The sequence below is a fragment of the Lonchura striata genome, chromosome 2, assembly GCF_050655825.1.
Source record: "Lonchura striata isolate lonStrDom1 chromosome 2, ASM5065582v1, whole genome shotgun sequence".
In the NCBI taxonomy this organism is placed as follows: Eukaryota; Metazoa; Chordata; class Aves; order Passeriformes; family Estrildidae; genus Lonchura; species Lonchura striata.
The window spans coordinates 44,261,419-44,280,197 of NC_140704.1; the positions used below are offsets into that span (position 1 = coordinate 44,261,419).

The 18,779-nt window shown below is 38.7% G+C and overlaps 1 protein-coding gene across 1 annotated transcript in view; it reads left to right on the forward strand.

Annotated features, from left to right (window-relative positions):
• GLB1 (galactosidase beta 1) overlaps nt 1–13,992 on the forward strand; it is a 41,071-nt gene extending 27,079 nt beyond the window's left edge. The window contains exons 12-16 of the mRNA XM_021531263.4: nt 2,724–2,813; nt 3,918–4,031; nt 5,032–5,163; nt 8,546–8,785; nt 12,536–13,992. Coding sequence (XP_021386938.3) covers nt 2,724–2,813; nt 3,918–4,031; nt 5,032–5,163; nt 8,546–8,785; nt 12,536–12,796 — 837 coding nt within the window. The 3' untranslated portion in view covers nt 12,797–13,992. The remainder of the gene's footprint in view (nt 1–2,723; nt 2,814–3,917; nt 4,032–5,031; nt 5,164–8,545; nt 8,786–12,535) is intronic.
• Nucleotides 13,993–18,779: the final 4,787 nt, after the last annotated feature.

The window sequence follows — 18,779 nt, forward strand, 5'->3', positions numbered from 1 at the left end:
GCTTTTAAAAGTTCCTGACAATATTTGTAATTTTTAAGTTTACTGTTAATTTTCTCTTGTGGTACTGATTATCCACTAAATAGCAGTCAGCAGGAATTTTCAGCAAGACCAGATCTTGTCTTGAAGATTTTTTTTTTGTATGTACCACCGATGACTGAAAAGCTGAACAAAAATAAACTATTGAAATTTCAAAGAAACAAGCTTCCACCGATCCCTGAGTGAATCCTGCATGGTTGACTCATATTCAGAATAGAAGCCCCTTCAGTAGCAGGGACTTAAAAAAAAAAAAGTCAAACAGGCACATGTACAAGCTGCTAATATTCAGGTCAGCAAGGCACAAAGCAGCATTCATTGCCACTTAGTAACTCAAGTGATGCCCATGTCTTAATGCTGCTTGTATTAATTTCTGGTTTTGCTGTCCACCTAGGGGTAAGAATATTAATGCCCATAGGATTGTTCAATTATATAAATTACCTTTATCAGTGTTTTGCATCTCTTGCTAAATCTCTCCTGTGGCCTGGCAAGTCCTGCATATTCCTGTAACATTACTGGCTCCCTTGGAGGAGCACAAGATAAGGAGTGGACCATGTATGCAGTCTGGAATGTCTGGGAAATTTTACTGTATGAAAGATGATTGCTATTTTAGGTACAACTTCTAAACTGAAAACATAAGAGCAAACTACTTTCATGAAAATTTTGCAAGCCGTGTTTGACCAGCAGTCTCCTTGCCCAAGTGAACATGCTTAACTGTAGGCTAGTAAGGGTGACTCAACCTCCAGATAGTGTTGTGTTACCTTTTAGATACTTACAGTGTTGGTGTTACCATTTATGTACTTATGGCGTCCTTTTGCTTGCTTGTTCCTAGCTAGAGTTAAGATAAGCTCATTTCAGAAGTCTGTTAAATGTGTGTCTACATGGTTGTTGTGGTTTAATCCTGGTAGGCAGCTGAGCACCATGCAGCCAGTCATTCTCTCCCCCAGTAGGGTGGGGGAGAGAATCAGAAAGGTGTGAAAATTTGTGGGTTAAGATAAGTACAGTTCAGTAGGTAAGCAAAAACTGCACACATAAGTGAAGCAAAATAAGGAGCTCATTTGCTACTACCTTTGTGGAGAGAGGCTCTCAGCCTTCCCCAGGTAAGCAGGGCTCCATCATAGAATCATTTATGTTGGAAAAAACCTCTAAGGTTACTGAGTCCAAGCATTAACCCAGCCACTACTGTATTCTTCACTAAACCATGTTCCAGAGAGCCACATCACACACCTTTTGAACAATTCATGTGTGTTGGTTACGTGTCACATCAAACATCTCCCCTTCCTCCTTTTTCCTCCAGCTTTTGTTGCTGAGGATGACAGCAAAGGTACAGGATATCCCTTTGGTCAGTGGGGGTCAGCTGTCCTGGCTGTGTTCCCTCTCAGCTTCTTGAGCATCCCCAGCCTCCTCTCTGGTGAGAGAAGCAGGAAATTCTTGACTCTGTAAACCCTGCTCAGCAGTAGCCAAAATATACCTGTGTTGTCAGCAGTCTTAGCAAGAATCCAAAACACAGCCCCATGCAAACTACTGTGAAGAAAATGAACTGTATCCCAGCCAAAACTGCAGACTTAATTATGTATACAATAGACAATTCATGCTGTCTTCTGTTGCATCACTGTAAAGTGTACGTACATTCTGTATGTACATTCTAATATTTTAGTATAACTTTCATGTAAGTTCTACAAAAATTCAATACTTCTGTTATTGAAGTACCTTCAGAAATTTGTACTGCTATGAGTACTCTTATAGTATAGTTTTACATAACTTTAAACACCTTTTTTTTCTTCTTTTTAATTAAGCATTTGAATGTAAATTTGGTATATGAGAGGTATTTGAATGTGTAATGTGTAGTTACCACTGAACAGTGACAATAATTCTGGGGAAACAGACTGACGTCTTTCATGAAAAATCACACTAAATTAATTTTTTGAGCTTGTAACACACTAGGCATATTGTGTGCATTTGACTAATCTAAAACTGATAGTGGTGTTTGAGAGAGAATCATAGATGTAGAATATTACATAATGACAATAAAAGGCAATTTAATTGTATGCATCTAAGTCCTTATTCAGCAAGGTATTTATGTGTGTGACTAGCCTGAACCTTGTTCCCAGTCTCATTAAAACCAGTCCAGCTACTTACATATGATAACTTAATTACAGCCTTAGAGTTTCTAAAATCATTTAAGACTAAATAGGGTAAATTCATCTTGGATGGCTCTTGATGGAATTGAACTGGAATTAAAGCATCCCTACTTAACTCGGAATGATTCCAGAGTAACTCAATGGGAATCAGTGGCATTTTCCCTAGCTTGATTTTAAGTATAGCTGAGCAAAATTTAGGTAATATATTTGTATTAATCATCCCAAGCAGTTGTGTTTGTTTATACAACTTTCACAGAGAAACTACTGGGGTAGTTCTAGTTAAAAAATGAAGGGTCACTTTTATTTTTATGAATGCATAGCAAAATTAGAGCATCTGTTTTTATTAAATCACTGCTCTACATGTGGCATGTTTCTTTCAGAGCTCATCAGTTGTCTCTGCTATATTGTATTTTAAATGCCTGCAAAGATAATGTAAAGATTTGTTAACTTTCTGGACACATGGAGCTAGCTGACTTGATGGCTGGATGTGCTGTTATACTTGGACTGAAACTTATTGACTTTCATATATCTGCCTTTTCTGTGCTGCAGGCAGGGACTGTGTTGGAGGTTCTTGATGGACTGTCACGTTCTGGACCAGTGAGAAGCACTTACCCATTGACCTTTGTTGAGCTAAAGCAGGTGAGGATTCCTTCAGCAGGCACTTTGCAGTAATTTTGTGGAGTTTATTTGAACAATCCTCTGTGGTATTACTCTCCTTATATCATGTCTTACACTTTATCTAGCACACAAGGAATAGTATTATAAAGGTATCCTGGATTTTTGCATTGGAGGCCTTTTCATATTCTACAGTACTCCTCCTGTTTTGCACCTGAGATTTTCTTATTCCTGTGGATATAGGTGTCTGTGCTGTCTAGGCTTTCACCTTGATTTCTCTCTTCTCTGAAGTATTAATTTTCAGGTCTTAAAAAGTTTTGGTTTTTTTTTAATCATTTTCATAGCCCTCTGCTTGATCTGCTTCAGTAGTTCTGTGTCCTCTTTTCCTGAGGAGCCCAGAACTGAGCACAGCACTGCAGATGTGGCCTCTCTAGGGCTGAGGAGAGGGGCAGGATCATCTCCCTTGACCTGGTGTCCATGCTTTTCCTTTTGTCCCCAGGATATCATCAGCCTCCTTGGCCCCCAGGGCACTGCTGGCTCAGGAAACCAGGACCCCAGGTCCTTCTTCACAGAGCTGCTTCCCAGCAGATCAGCCCCCAGCCTGTGCTGGTGCATGGGGTTATTATTCCCCAGGTGCAGGGCCCTGCACTCACCTTTTTTTTGAAGGTTGTTATTTACCTCTCCACCAAACTCTCCAGCCTGCTAAGGTCTCAGGAATGGCTATGACTTATTTTTTTCCATTCCTGATGGGGAACTTCGTGAAAATTATTCCAAAATGTTCCTGATGTAAGCCATGTATTTAATGGATAACTAAATAATGTTGACTTGATGAATGTATCAATTTATGGGCACTGGATGAGAAGTGAACTTACAAGTTTTTTTATGTAAACTCAGTTATAAAGGGATTTTCACCAGTTTACATAAAGGTCACCCATTACCTAAAGGTCAAAGTAAACTCTAATCTGAAATGCTTTCTGTGGTAGTCGCCGTCTGAAGTGAATGAAAATCATCATTTCAGTGCAGACATGTAGGCAGAAATGTGTGATATTTTTAAATCATTACCTGAATTGAAAAAGCAAATTACTTATTTCATTACTCTGTTGGGGTTTTTTTCTTTTCTTTTCCTAGTATTTTGGATATGTACTGTATAGAACCACACTTCCAAAGAACTGTGTGGAGCCAACACCACTGTCTTCACCTTTAAATGGAGTCCATGATCGTGCCTATGTCTCTGTTGATGGGGTAAAATCACTGTTCACTGCTATTAATTTTTGCCATCAGTGGCCTTCATGAAAGTCGAGGATGCAGACTGGGTTTTTTTTTTCCTCCTTTCTCCAGATCACCAAAGCAACCCTGATCATATTTAATCACATGAGGAAAATAAGGAAGCATATACTTGATGCATACCAGATGTTCAAATTAGTATTTCAGAAAACATTGCTATCTTTTGTCTTGCCATTTTTGACATATTTGAATATTGATACATATTTATGACTGAGGTGAATAAAAGATCTATAGAATGGATTTACTTGCAGGTTTATGGAATATGTTTCTGATATATATACTTGTTGGCTTTCTGCAATATTTGCAAAGATTTTTTTATTAGTTTCTTCCTTTGAGGTTGGAAGGAGAAAGCCTGAGCCTATGTCTTACCTTATGAAACTGGCTTCTAACCACAGTTTAAAAAAAAAAAAAAGCGTATTGTACAGAATATAAACTTAGTCTTTCTTTCCGTAAGCAGGGTTTTGGCCTTGCTAAAGGAAAATTAATATAAATTCATGTATTTTACAGTCAATTTTTTGGTTAATATTTGATGCATATTGACTCTCATCACCTTTGTGTCCAGACCAAGCTCATCTTTCCTTGTGTTGTGGGAATAGGAATAAATAAAACTAAATATTGTTGCACACATAATTGGACGATTAAGCCAATGATTAAATCACTGATATTGCCAGAATCTTTTCAGTCACTGGACTAAATTTGGGAACTTGCTTTTGTGAATCAGATGCATCAAAACCCACTAGCACATCCAGTTGATGTACTAAAATGTGAATGTTGATGTAGAAGTCCTTTGTGTATGTGTGTGTTCACATGCAGGAGGTGGAGAGGAAAGGGATTTTCTTTATTCTTTTTTTTTCCTTTGTTGGTTTTAATCTCTTCATGCAAATTGAAAAAACAAATAACAGGGCATTTTCAGTTTTCAGTGGTTACTGTTTTCTTCTTCTTGTTGCAATTCATATAGGTACCCCAGGGTGTCCTTGAAAGGGACAAATCACTTAAGATAAACATAACTGGGCAGGCTGGAGCAAATCTGGACATCTTGGTAGAGAATATGGGCCGAGTCAACTTTGGTAGATACAATAATGACTTTAAGGTAAGTAAAATCTATTGAGTTATTGGATTGTGATGGCTTTTTGTCTTTTCCACAGGTTAAAAAGAAAGTAGTGAATTGGGAAGAGCACAAAGGTCAGGATTAGACAGCTGTAACTTTACCTAAAATATAACTAATCAGTAGTTTCATCTGAGTTTTCCAGTCACCAAAATCAATGAGAAATTAAAAGCTGATAGATATCTTTTAAACTTTGTTTGTTTACTTACATTATCAGCCAAAGTGTCACCCACAATATTTTCCAGTTTAGTTAAGTTTGTAGATAACAATATTAAAATTGTTTCTATAAACTCCAAAAAATGATTCTTTAAACTCCAAAAAAATTCCAAAAATGTTTCTATAAATTTCCAAAATTGGAAATTGGTCCAGAACTTGATTGCACTTTGAGGCTTGTGAACCCTGGGATTGCTTTTGGAGGCTGGAGGGATGTATGTATGTGTACATAAATACACTGTTGTATCTTTTTTCTTGTTCCATTTCATTTGTCAGCAGTGTACCCTTGCAGTACTCTGAGTGTGGGTGGGAAAGGCTGTCCATGAGCACTTCAGCGTGCAGAAGTGCCAGTTCACCCAGACTAACCAGGTGTCAGATAATTATCAGAGAGCTTCCCAGTGCTTCTGGGTGTGTGCTACCCTTCAGGACTGTCGCCTCCATGCATGAGTGGCTGTGATGGGTTGACCTTGGCTGACATTGCTCATTCTGTCATTGGTTGACCTTGCTCATTCTGTCACTCCTCCTCCACCAACAGGAGAGGGGAAGAAAATACAGTAAAGGTTTTGTGGTTCAAGATAAGGACAAGGGGATCACTCAGAAATTACTGTCATGGTCAAAATAAACTCAGCTAGGGGAACTCAACTTATTCTTAAATATGTCATCAAGGAGATGCTCCCAGAATCACAGATGGTCTCAGCAGGGGGTCTGTTCCAGAGTCAACCAGAACTGTCTTTGTCTAGTATGGGGCAGCTTTTGGCATCTTCTCAGAAGAGTCTCCACTGCAGCTCCCCTTGCTAACAAACCCTTGCCATGTAAAGTCCATACCATGGAAGTACCACTAATGTAGCACTAGGAAGAGCAGGGGCAAAAAGCAAATTTTTAGATTGGTTTTAGACTTAATGGGATCCCCGATGCTGCGTAACAGTCAATAAAAGACAGGAGTGCTGTAGAGGTGAGTCTGTTATGTTTGTGCTCTGTACAGTTCATAGCATGCAATTTTTTTATTTTTGATTTTATTAGTATGCAGTAGGTAGCAGTAGTGCCAGCTGTGTTCATACTGTCTCTTCAAGGTATTTTGCCTTTATCTGAGTGGCAGGGGAACCCCAGTGTTTTGCCTTCACGTTCAGGCAGCAGAACCATTGCTTTTATTTATTTATTTATTAACAGGCCAGATGATAAGGAAACCTATATGCTTGGTGTTAATTAAGGTAAGAGACTAGAGGTTTAGAGATTGGATTAAGGACATGCTCAGTTGCTGTGGTTGAGCTGAAATTCATGCTTTACCTTTTAACCATATAAGAGTGAAAGCAGGTTTAAGAGACATGTCCATGGTGAAAATAATCCTCTAAGAGCAGGATCTTTGTGTGTAAAAAAGGCAACCTTCCTTGGGTGGCTTTGGACTATGTGCATTGCTTCTTTCTGTAGACTCCATCCTTCATGCTGTCTTTTGTGTTGATTTTGAAAACTGTGTGTAATTATACCTTGGGTTTTAAAAAATCCATGTGCTTTTGAAAATCCAATTAGGGGAAGAGGTTCCTGTCTTGTGAAACCTTACATTTTTTAGCAAAGAGGATAGGTTTTCAGGGTTTTGTTTGGCTGGAGTTTTATCACTTTTTTGAGCTTGAAATGGAGCTAGACATCTAGCTTTTGGGAAGGAATCTTGAAAGGATTTTGGGTTTAAAACATCCTGTTGATCTAAATCGTGTTGTTAAAATACACAAAGGAAGGAAGAGTGTAGTTTCTGTTATTTTATGTGTCTTTTTACATGCACACTGCCACTTATATCCCAGTTTTACTTGTAAAATTTATATCCACATTTTGGTACACTGAATCACTAACCCAAGACACTAACTTGCACAATAGCAGAGAAAGTGGTATTTACTTCCTACAAATCTGCTCTAGATAAGGATCATTGAATGTGTATTCTTATGTAGACCTAAGTAAGAGTGTTTAGTAGGTACTTAATATAATTTGAAAAATCACTCTGTTCATAGTGCCTAAGGATGAGCTTAGGGAGGCAAGTTAGAAAGCTCAGGCTAAAGTTATGTTGGATTATTTCAATTGATTGCTAGACAGAGTAGAGTCTAAGTTGTATAGAAAAGTTTTATCACCTAACTTTTGACACTTGCAGATATTTTAATTTGTAATAAGCAAAATAAGCTCCCGTTCTGTAGAGTGGACATTAGGTAAAGGAAGAGAAAACCACTTAGTGGTTGTACAGATGGTGAGCCTTTGAGAGACAGTGCAATGCTTATGAGATGCCACAGCAGACACACATCGTACAAGCTCTCCAAAGCCATGGAAACTGTGGTTTTGCTTGTTCCTGTTTGACATGTTATGTTTGCAACATAACTTGTCTTGCACCGAAAAACAGCTTCTATGCAGGGTCTATTCAAGCAGTTAAAACCAGCCCCTTGCATTGCACTGAAACACTGTTTTAGGAACTATTACTGTAAGAAAATTAGGATGTATGCAGGGGTAACTTGATGTTATTTTCATTCTTTGTAAATTATGTCCTTACCTTGCTTTGGCATTCAGTGTGCAAGTACCCTGGTGTGCTGTAAACCATTGTGTACATGGTCCTATAGAAATGAGATGGGATTCCATGGGCTTGAAGCTGACTGTAAGCTGAAAGTATTTCACTGAATTGGGCATGTGCACTGATTTTATTATACTGTATCTTATCTGGAGAAGATTTGTGGGAAGTAAGTGCCACTTTCTCTGCTATGGTGCAAGTTAGTATCTTGGGTTAGTGACTCAGTGTTATCAAGTGATTGTATCTCAGGCTTAATGGTATTTAATGTTGCTTCTCCTTTTTATTAAGACTCAAGTTTTGGAATCATGTCTGTGTAAAAGCAAAACAGAAATTTTTCCAGTTACAGGAAAACAATTTGAAAAAAATTTTGTGTATCAATGAAAGCCTGAAACTCTGAAGAGGAACAGATCTTTCACAGATAACAAATTAAGCTCTTTATTTTTAAACAAAACTTACAACTTGGTGAAGACCAGATGCTTGTTTTTCATACACAGATGGGCAGCCAGCTGTTACTTTGATCAGTTTTTATTTGTGACTGATTTATAATACATCCAATTAGCTTCAGTAACATCAGCTAATTGTATTTCTGTATTGTTGTTTTTTTTTTCTTCCCCTTAGGGTCTAGTTTCAAATTTAACTCTTGCTCAAGATGTACTTGTGGGATGGGAAATCTATCCTCTAGACATAGATGGAGCAGTGAACTATGACATTAGTTATCTCCTTCATCACCCGAAGAGATCTGCTGTCAAAGAACTGAGTTACGAAGTACCTACATTTTACACTGGTACTCTTTCAATTCCTGGAGGGATTCCAGACTTGCCACAGGACACCTATGTCAATTTTCCTGGCTGGACAAAGGTACAAGTTTTTTGCTGTAAAAACCTCAAAGTCCATTTAGAAAGCTACTGAAACTTCTATGGACAATCAAAGTCCACCTCTCTTAGATGGGTAGAGGCGGGTCGTGGAGGTGGGTGTCTCAAATGTATTTAAATTACTAAAAAATAGATTCTTTGCTTTAAGTCAGTCTGGAGATAAAACATTAAGAAAAGGGAAACATATTCAAAAGATACATAGTGTTGATCTAGGAAGTGGAACATCACAAAAAAACCCCAAAATCAAAACAACTGAACTAATCCACCCAAGTTTTCCAACAGTGAGAAAGATTAACTGTCAGGTTGTTTAGAAGTGTTGCATTTGTTTGCGCAGGTTTTTTTTTTTATCATATTTGAGGTGTTGTGTTAGGAACTATGGATCCTATTGCAAAGCATAAAGAGTTTTGGACTCTGTGGCTGGTGGTGTGCCACAGATATGGATCTAATGCTTGGAGAGCCCTGTACCAGGGCTGAATGGATCAGGGAGCACTGCACAGGGAAAGCAATTTATCTATAGATAAATTCTCACTGCTGTGAGAAGCTGGTGGGCAGATCTTTGTCAATGGGAATTTCTTACAGGGCTGGAGTGTAGCTAGAGCAGGAAAGAGTGTGTTTTCACAGTGCCATATCTGAAATCACCAGCATGCAGAATGGGGGAGGAGCAGCTCAGCTGTTCCTGGTGGGAGGCACAGAGTGTGTGCACTGGAGTGTTACTCTCGTGGAAGCCTAAGTGTTTAAGTCCAGGCTTTAGGGAAGTGCTGTGGCAGTGTTAGGTAGCAAAATTGTTCTTTTCTGAAACAATTAATTTACTGCTATTAAAATAAAGTGGGAGAAGGAGCTGCTTCTGATCTGTCTCCACTGCCAGTATTGTAGTGGTTAAAGCACTTCACAATATGCAGACAGCTGTGATGCATTGCATGCTCTTGGTGTTGCTGACACTAAGCTTAGATGAGGAAGTCTGACTTAGTCCTTGTTCCTGTATATGTGCATGTCATACAATCACTGAATAAACTTCAAAAATTAGCTTTTTTTTAATGGCAACTGGAATCTTAGAGCTTTTTAGTAAATTCTGTGACCCTATCAGTCATAAATCTTCCTCAGGAAGCAAGGTGGCCATACCTGCCAGTTGGCAAACTGGCATATTTAAAATGGCAAGGTAGTCCAGGAATTCTTAGGTACTGGGGGAAATCTTTTCCTCTGATCTATGGAAACCTCTGTTTTATGTTTGTATACCCTGTAAAGCAGTCCTGGAGAGAGATTCCAGATGAACTTAAGTTTGGCTGTTGAATTTATCCTTCAAGCTTTATATGGATTGAATGAGAGTTTTAAGTAAGATATCTGGAAACTGAGACTTTCAGATAACTTTACAAATGAGCAAATGCCTTTAAAGTAGATGAGTATAAATTCCACTCACTGTATGTGGGCCTTAGTTCCTTGCATGGCACTGTGTAAATTGCTTAAGTGTGGAGTGGGATTCTTAACAGGAATTAAAATTCACCTGTCTGAGTAGTTGAAAAACACAGAAGCAGCACTTATCAAGAAAACTTATACTCCTAATAATGGTTCTGCCTTTGCAAAGGCAAGAAATATAGCATGAGGGACAGCCTGGAAGGAAAGGTGCAGTATTAACAGTCATGACCTGTGTTGTAGCTTGCTTGCCTTCAGGGCTTTTTAAACCCTTCAGTAGTAATAAAACTACCCTCCATACCCTCCACATGAGGAATCGCAATGCCCTTAAGCGTACATGCCACTGAGTGAATATTTAGATTTATTGGACCTTTTTTTTCTTCAAAAGAAAAGAGGATTTGGAGTCAGAACTGTTCTTGTTTTCTGTGGAATCATGGGCTATAATTGCCCTCCCTGCTAAAGGAAATCTTGTTCATAAAGATGAAGTTCCTCCCTCTTTTATTTTGTCTAGAGCATATTTGCTAGTAGATATAATGTCATAATTTGCTTGTTTTGTGCATACAAATTCCTGAGTGTGAAGTCTTTGGAAACTGCAATATTAATAAAGACAGTTTGGAGTTGAGAAATTTAAGTTCTCAGCTTTACTGGAAAAAGGAGTTACAGCCAGTGACTGATTCAGATCAGAAACAGATTCTGATCATATCTCCTCCATCAGAGTTCTAATGCAGTTGATTCCCACACTAAACACCTACTTCCCACAGGTTACTGACAATCTCTGTGAGAGGAGGGCCAGTGTCTTGTGGGTGCACTCACTCATCCATCTTATGTGTGGGGAGTTTGCATTCATGCCAAGTTTTCTTCTAAACCTGCAACAGAAAGTAGTGAGCTTGCTTGATTTAAAAAAAAACAACATTTGAGGTCAAGGTTTATTAACACCTTGGCAGAACGGTGCAAGATAGGATCTCAATACCACGGAAGTGATACAGAGGTGAAATAACTCAACTGCATTTGTATGTTACTAACTCCTTAAAAAGTTTCTCTTTTGAGTTTCATAAAATTTGTTTTCATAAATATGTGAAAAAGGAAACACTAGAAAAATACCACTAAAGCAGCTTGAACAGCAATTCTTGTTGTATTACATTTGTGCATCTGTAAATTGTGTTAAAATATTCTGATTTCAGCTATCCCAGACAACTTTAGAAATCACTGAATGCAATAAAAGTCCTACTTTCCACTGATTCAGACAATTTTATTATGTTTATCAGTGTACATCCATGCCATGAATCTGGTTTTCCTCTATGTTTTGTTTACCAAAGACCAAAACAATAAGGTTTCCATTCCTTTTCTTGACACTAGACTCTTGTTTGATATACAGTGAAAGAACACTTTGGTGGAATAAAAGCAAATTATTTATGCAAATCAGCAGTATATCTTGCTTAAGAATGAAGACTCTGCTCAACTCAGTGGGAGTTAGTTTACAATTTTACTAAACATTCTGCAGCCTGCCAATTTATGGACTTTTGGAAAAATCTGCATTTGTGTCACTTCAGTGTTTCTATAGATATATTAGTGTTTTGACTTTTATCCTTTTTTCCTTGCCTATTTTTTAAAAAAATCTTTTGAATTTAAGGTATTTAGGATATTAGTACAGTATTTTGAACTAGGGGCTCTGACCACCTCAACTATAAAAAGCAATTTTAAGAATTTGTATGTCACATTTTCATTGTACTTAAAATAATAGTAGCAGATCCTAAGGCTTTTAATGGTTGTGTGTTAGTACAATAGTACTTTATTGCAGTGTGATTTCACAAATACCTTTGTCAACTAAGCTATTACAAGTAAAAGAGAGATCTGAATTTCATGTGTCTAGACAAGCTGTATCTTGCCCTTGAAATCACAGAGCAGGGACTACCAAGGTGATGTAGTCTTATACTTTACAGGGAACCGTAAGAGCCGTAGGATCTGATTTTTTCTTCTGTGACTTCATTCTCCTTTTAACAGTTAGCTTCAAGCAAATCCAGTTTTCAAATTTGTTTTGGTCATAAACTCGGGACAAAAATCAGTGCAAGGAGCTTGCAGTTGCTTTTGTAATTATTGTCATATTTGGAATATCTGCAGTGTTTTACCACTTTCTTTTTAAATATTAGTGATGGCTTTAACTGTTCAGGGAATTTAAGCTCTTTTGACTGTCATTAGCATTTTCTTGCACAGATTATCTATCCTTGAAGGGAGTTCAGTTACTATATCAAGAATGTTATGCTTGAGTTGATTTTGTCATTTCACCTCTGACAGATTATTAAAAGGTTATTTTTTCTTTCTCTCTTAACAGGGGCAAATTTGGATCAATGGCTTTAATCTTGGTCGCTACTGGCCAGCCCGTGGTCCTCAGCTGACCCTTTATGTTCCAAGGAATGTACTCGTTGCCTCGGTGCCAAACAACATAACAGTGTTGGAGCTGGAGCGCTCTCCTTGCAGCACCCAGGCATGCGAAATAGAATTTGTAGATGAACCTAATATCAATGCAACCCTACAGCATGAAACTGATAAACCCCCACTCTTTGTTAGAGAACTGTGGATGGGGCATCTATAATGATTTGAGTATTTCTTTATCTTCCACCCTTTGCTTCCCTTTCCCTCCAACCGTACTGTTTAACACCGAGTCTTCGAAAAAGGGAAGTTATTTAGGTGAGGGAACTTCTTAAATTCTTCAAAGACATATTTTTTAAAAATCTCTCAGTTAAATACTGAATTTCTTTTTAAAAATAAAGGTGGAGCTTTGAAATTTTACTTGGACTGTGAAATTGAACTCAACTGGAAGGTAATGTTTCCATCAGCCTAGGAAAAATGTAGTCCTTGTACTCCGCTTATACTGCAGTAACCTTCCTATGCTTTTATTTTTTACCATGTTTTGCAACTGGAGAGGAGGCTGCAAAAGGTGTGCAGGCCCCACTACCTTGCTGGTTTCACTTAAGTGGACTAGTAAGTCAGAGCTGCCAGTAGACAAGACACTTTCAGCTTCCTTAATCACCTTATTAGAGTATAGGCATCATTTTAGTTTCATTTGGTTTACTGCCAGCATTGAGTGGACCTAATTTCTTAATGCAAGTGACTTTCAGAAAATTTCAGTTGATTTCTTACAGGACCAGTGAGAAAAACTGTGGAAGAGAGCATTCAAATGCCAGCTGGTCCAAACAGCAGTAACATGGAGTCTGCATCTGTCCCTTCTTGAAAAGCCAGTTTGCTGCTTCCCTATTGCTTTCTGTGAAGACTTAAAGTAAATTCATAAGTACAAGGAAATGTGAAATTTAGCCTGCTTTGGTGGAATCACAGCTTCTGACTAACCTGCCTGCAGAATGTGGTTTTAAAATGATGATTTTTTTCTTTAATTTTTTTTGTTTGAGTTTGTTTGTTTGTTTGTTTGTTTTATTTCTTTTTTTTCCCTATTGGTCATGGTGTACCTACTTTTCATAGGCCAGCACCTTGGAAGCGGATGCTTTAAGTTAAAGAGTTTTATTTCTGTTTTAGTAATTAATTCACAGCAATTGTTTTGTTCCAGTAAACTGGTGGTTTTTGTAAGTGTCTGATATTTGCAAAGATGCGCAAACTCCATGAGTACATTTGACTTTCTGCAGACAAATTCTTGATTCTTGTGATTTTGGTGTCAGTCATGCAAATTCTATAGTGATATTTAAACAACAGAAGAGAATCAAATCAAGTATTTTCATAATCTGTGATTTCTTCCTTTGATTTTTGTCTGACATTATTAAAATCATTCTTTAAAGATTAAATTCTTCCTCTGCGTGTTTGAGAAGGAAAAAAGGATGAGAGAATTATGAACATTTATATTAAGGGAGAAATGAGATTGTAAAGTCTCTGTGGATGAGGAGTTATTCTCGTTAATGTCTTGTTTATTTTCTCTGTTATGAAGATCTGTACAAAGAAAAATGAAGCAACTAAAATGGCCTGAGCATACACTGGAGGTGCCACCCTTTTCTGAGATGGCCAGTGCAAGATCCTGGCTATTTCTTCTGGTGAGGACCACTGGAGAAGAGGGTGTAAAGGAGCACCACTCACTTCATATCTGCTCTGTGCTTGGCGTGTTTGATGGGCTTTCAAAGGAGACAAATGTGGCTCATCCAAGACAGAGCGGTTCAGCTCTTAAATTCTGACCTCAGATGTCAGTCCCAGGGTCTGGGCTGTGTGTTCTGTACCCAGACATGATTGATTTTTGGAGTGGTCTGCTCTGACCCAGATTCTTTTCTTTCTTGGCACCACCCCTATGGAGAACCTGGAATGCGCTCTGCATGTAATTAATTATCAAGTATTAATTACCTCAGAGCTAGGCCTTGAAAATAAGGGATGAAATATAATCAGTTTTTAACTGATGAGTTATGTGATTTGGAGTGTGCAGTACTATTCATGTATTATTTAAGCTCAGTGCTGTTACAGCTGGGAATATTTTTATTGTATGGCAGTTAGTGCTGTGAGGGCAGTGGAACTCCTGGTTCTCACTCTAACTTCAGTTTACATCATACTTGTGAAAACATAGTGTGATCTGTGAGACTTCACTTTTCACCATAACTACATTATATTACCAGCAGACGGGCTTTGCATCAAGAATTATAAACATGCATCTAATTAGTTCTAAGAATAACAGTAACAACATGAAAAGAATGGGTTTAAAGTTTTTCAAGTAGGGCTCTAGATAGCTTCTTTAGTATACTTGCCTATTTACTGCTTTCAATGAAGTCTCCTGTCTACAGAAAAGAGCTGAAAATTGTGTCCCTGATTACTAATCCTCTTCTACCTACATGGAAACACTGCTGGAGATGTTATTTGACCATGCAGAAGGGAGGTCCCTGTGACAAAGGACCTTCAGAATACAGCTTTAGGATGAACCTGTTGTCAGTTGCTGCTGCTTTACCCAAGGATGTGTCTGCAGCCGGGTGTTCTGGCCTGCCTGTGCCCACACTGGGGCACTGTGCCCACACCACATGCCTGGGACTTACCTTAGATTTCCTAAGGTGGCATTTCCTCCTTTGCAGCCTCAGGCAGGTCAGTTATTTTAACCTGTCCACAGATGCAGTTCAGCCATGTCCGAAGTGGAAATGTAATCAGAATTAAACCTTCTGACTGAGGGCAAATGAGTAAGAGTAGAGGGGCCATAGGAAGTTAACTGGCTCACTTTGACCCAGTGGGCAAGGCACTTGTGGGTCTAGTTTCAATTTGTTTTTGAAAGGCAAGGTGTGAAAGCATTGTCAGACCCCTGGCTAATACCTGTGCTGTAGTTGTATGAACTATTCCAAGTGCTGGAGTTCAGCAGGATGGTTCCTATGGTGGAGGCAGCTGCCTCCTGCCTCCTGAAGGCCTGGCAAGAAGGAATATTCCTAATGCTAAAACTATGGGTCCTCAGATCTTTCCTGATGCAGCTGCTTGGGAATTTGCAAGTGCTTTGCTTGCACAGGAGCTGAGTAATGAGCACAATACTTTCTGATTTTGGCAGACAGTGTAGGTATGGTATTTGGTCAGAATTAGTTCATAAAAACCAGAATTTTCACACTGATCCCCTCTGGTAGGTAGGCAAATGCTTTCAGTTTTGTGGGGGGATGCCTGTTGAAATCTACCTATAGAGTAGCTGTCATGGCTCAGCTTAGCACAAATTTATTCATTTTTTCATATGTTTTTTTCTCTGGAGTGGGGTTTATAAACTTAATCTATAATCCTGTCATGAATGAATGAAAGGCATGAATGAAAGCCTTTTAATGTGATTATTTGGGATGAATGGGTAAATAGAAGAACAAGAACTGGCAGTGTGCTATATAGTTGAATTCTATTTCTTAACTTATATATGAGACTCTTTAATAATGTAACTACCTTACTAAGTGTTAGTCAACATTTTCTAGTCCCTGAATGAGAGGATTGAGGCTTGACCTTGTCCTCCTTTAGACTCTCTGTGCATTTTGTAATTCTCTCGTGCAGACAGCTCTCCAATCTCCTGATATCAAATCTCTTTGGGAGCTTCACAATGCCTATTGTTTTCTTTTGCAGTTTTTTGGATGAAATACTCATTTTTTGTTTGCACAGTTTGAATACTTGCAGGAGTGACTAGAAATAATCCTGCCTGGACAGCAAGCACTATCCACCTGACACATATGTGTCAGGTGTTCAGAAATGACAATTACAGAAGAATGATACTCCTGTCGTTGGCAGTGTGCTCTGAAGGGGATGATGCTGTTATTGTACAGGCTGAGAAGGTGACAACATTTTACCAGATAACACAGGATGAAAGGTTTGTAAGAGATGATCTAGCCCTGTGTCTCTCTACCCTGAGGCAACACCATTTGTATAAATGAATATTGTTAAATATTCTCAGTGTGTTTCTTAACAGAGAAAGGTATCACTTTCACTGTCCACAGCCAACACAAAGTGTGTATTTCTGCTCTGAGCTGTTTTGTGCCCTCTCTCTTTCTTATCTCTCTTTTAACTGTTGTTTAGAGAAGTCTTAAGAAGTGCAGGGTAAGATTTCGCAAGGATGTGAAAGGGCAACCAGCTCCTGAATGACTTGGTCCAGGTGTTACAGCATCTTTTTGATAGAAATAACTGAGTTGCAAGAAAGTTGTCTTGCAGACTGGGACTTAAAGGCATAGCAGCTAACCTCAAACTAGTTGGGAGATGGTGTGACAGAAGAAACTGGAAACTGCAGAATGGGATCTGCTTTAGTAGTTCTCCTTCAATAAGAAGGCAAAACTAGGCAGAAATAGATTATCCTAGAACTTGGTGCCATGGGCTGAATGGAAAAATGTTGGAAAAGTACATCACAAAGATCTTTCTTATGCTTCTGCTGAATAAAGTGTATATGTCTAAAAATCCCTTTTCAGAAGATATTTCCTGTTCCTTGTTACGTTTTCAAATATGGGAGTAGTGACCTTCCCCTGCTATGGGGGAAATGTTGAAGCTCTGTGTTACTTCAAGACGTTTCACAGAACCAGAGCTTATTTCAGGTAATACAATCCCCTTTGACTAGCATATATGGTGTGGCTAAGGAATTTGGGATATATTTAAGAACTCCTGTTTTGGGCTTTAGCACATACACCTCTCCCTCAGGAGGCAAGGATATACATAGCTCCAAAGCCAGGTTCTTATGAAGGTACCACATGTAACTCCATAGAGTTGGAATGGGAAGCAGAGAGTCTCTTGTTCCTGAGACTCCCCAGCACACTTTGATAGCAGACCCTGTGCTAGCATCACAGTAAGATTGCTATCTTGTACTCTGGTGTTGTGCTTACAGCTGCATGACCGTAATTTAGCCTTTTAAAATCTTTTGGTAGACAAGAGAGGAGAAAAAAACAGCACCCTAATGAAATTGAGAATTGAGTTTGAAAGTCCAGCTGAAGGTACCTTTGTTAAGTAGAGTGGATCTGTTGAATATCAGTGCAAATTCAGTAGGAGATTGCTGCCAATATCTACGATCTGAAAGGCTTTTCCTGTTTAAGTTTTCTTATTAACTGTAAGTCTATGCACTATTTTTATTAAACTTGGTGCTTCTGTAGGGCTCATGCTTCTATACTAATATTAACTGAGCATTTTCAGTGTTTGTAAATGTGGGCCAGAGTACAGATCTGGACCAGTGTGGGCAGATGCCCAGCAACTCATCCCTCTGATGCTGTAGGTAAGAAGTTCTTACCTATTTATTGTTTCGTTCTTCCTGAACTCTTGCTGGTTCTTCCTCTCACAGTAGGGAAGGCTTTTGTGTAGAGAAATTTAAAAATTCCTTCAACATGTCTTTGTTTGTCTAAAATGATGTTGATCTCCAGTCCTTCCACCTAACCACTGGCAATTTGCAAGCTGGATAAAGATGCCTGTGCATACAGCTTGCTTATGCCTGTCTTCTTTCTTTCGAATTTCATTCAGAGGTTCCTTTTCTTAAGTTCATCATAGTTAGGTGTACAGAGTGAACACCCTTTATGGATCTCTAGTCTACATTTAGCTAGAAATCTGCCCTGGCTGTGGACTTGTTCAATAGCACTTGCCCTGGGAGAGGGTAAACTGCTGTTGTGTCTTGTGGCTGTGGGATCTGGTTTTGTTCCTGTGCTATGGGTGAAGGGGTTGTCCAAAGCACAGAATGAACTGTTGAGGAGAAGGAAGAAAAATAAACTGTTAGTTTCCTCCTAACCTTCCTCATGCCTTGCTTGTTGCTGAGCTTTCAACCTTTCTTCTGTTTCCTAAAAGTGTTAGTCGCTCTTCTCACAGCAAACAGAAATGGGATAACAGAAACTGTGCAGAAGAAAATTGGCACTCTTTTCTTGTGTCTTCCATGTGAAATTGTATTTCTGGATGTTGAAACACCGCTGTACCATCAAGGCTTCCTGGAAGACTTTAAACTCTGAGGGATGGGTCTGGATCCTGCATGCACTTTAGATATTTTCTTTTAAGCTGTTTTGCTTTTCCCCCTTCAGTTTTAGGATGTGGTCTGTACTAATAATAAATAGGTAGATTCAATGTGCTGAAGAACCCAAGGACCTTATACTGAACTCACGAAATGTTAGCATGATTTCCTGCAAAATATTGTCTGT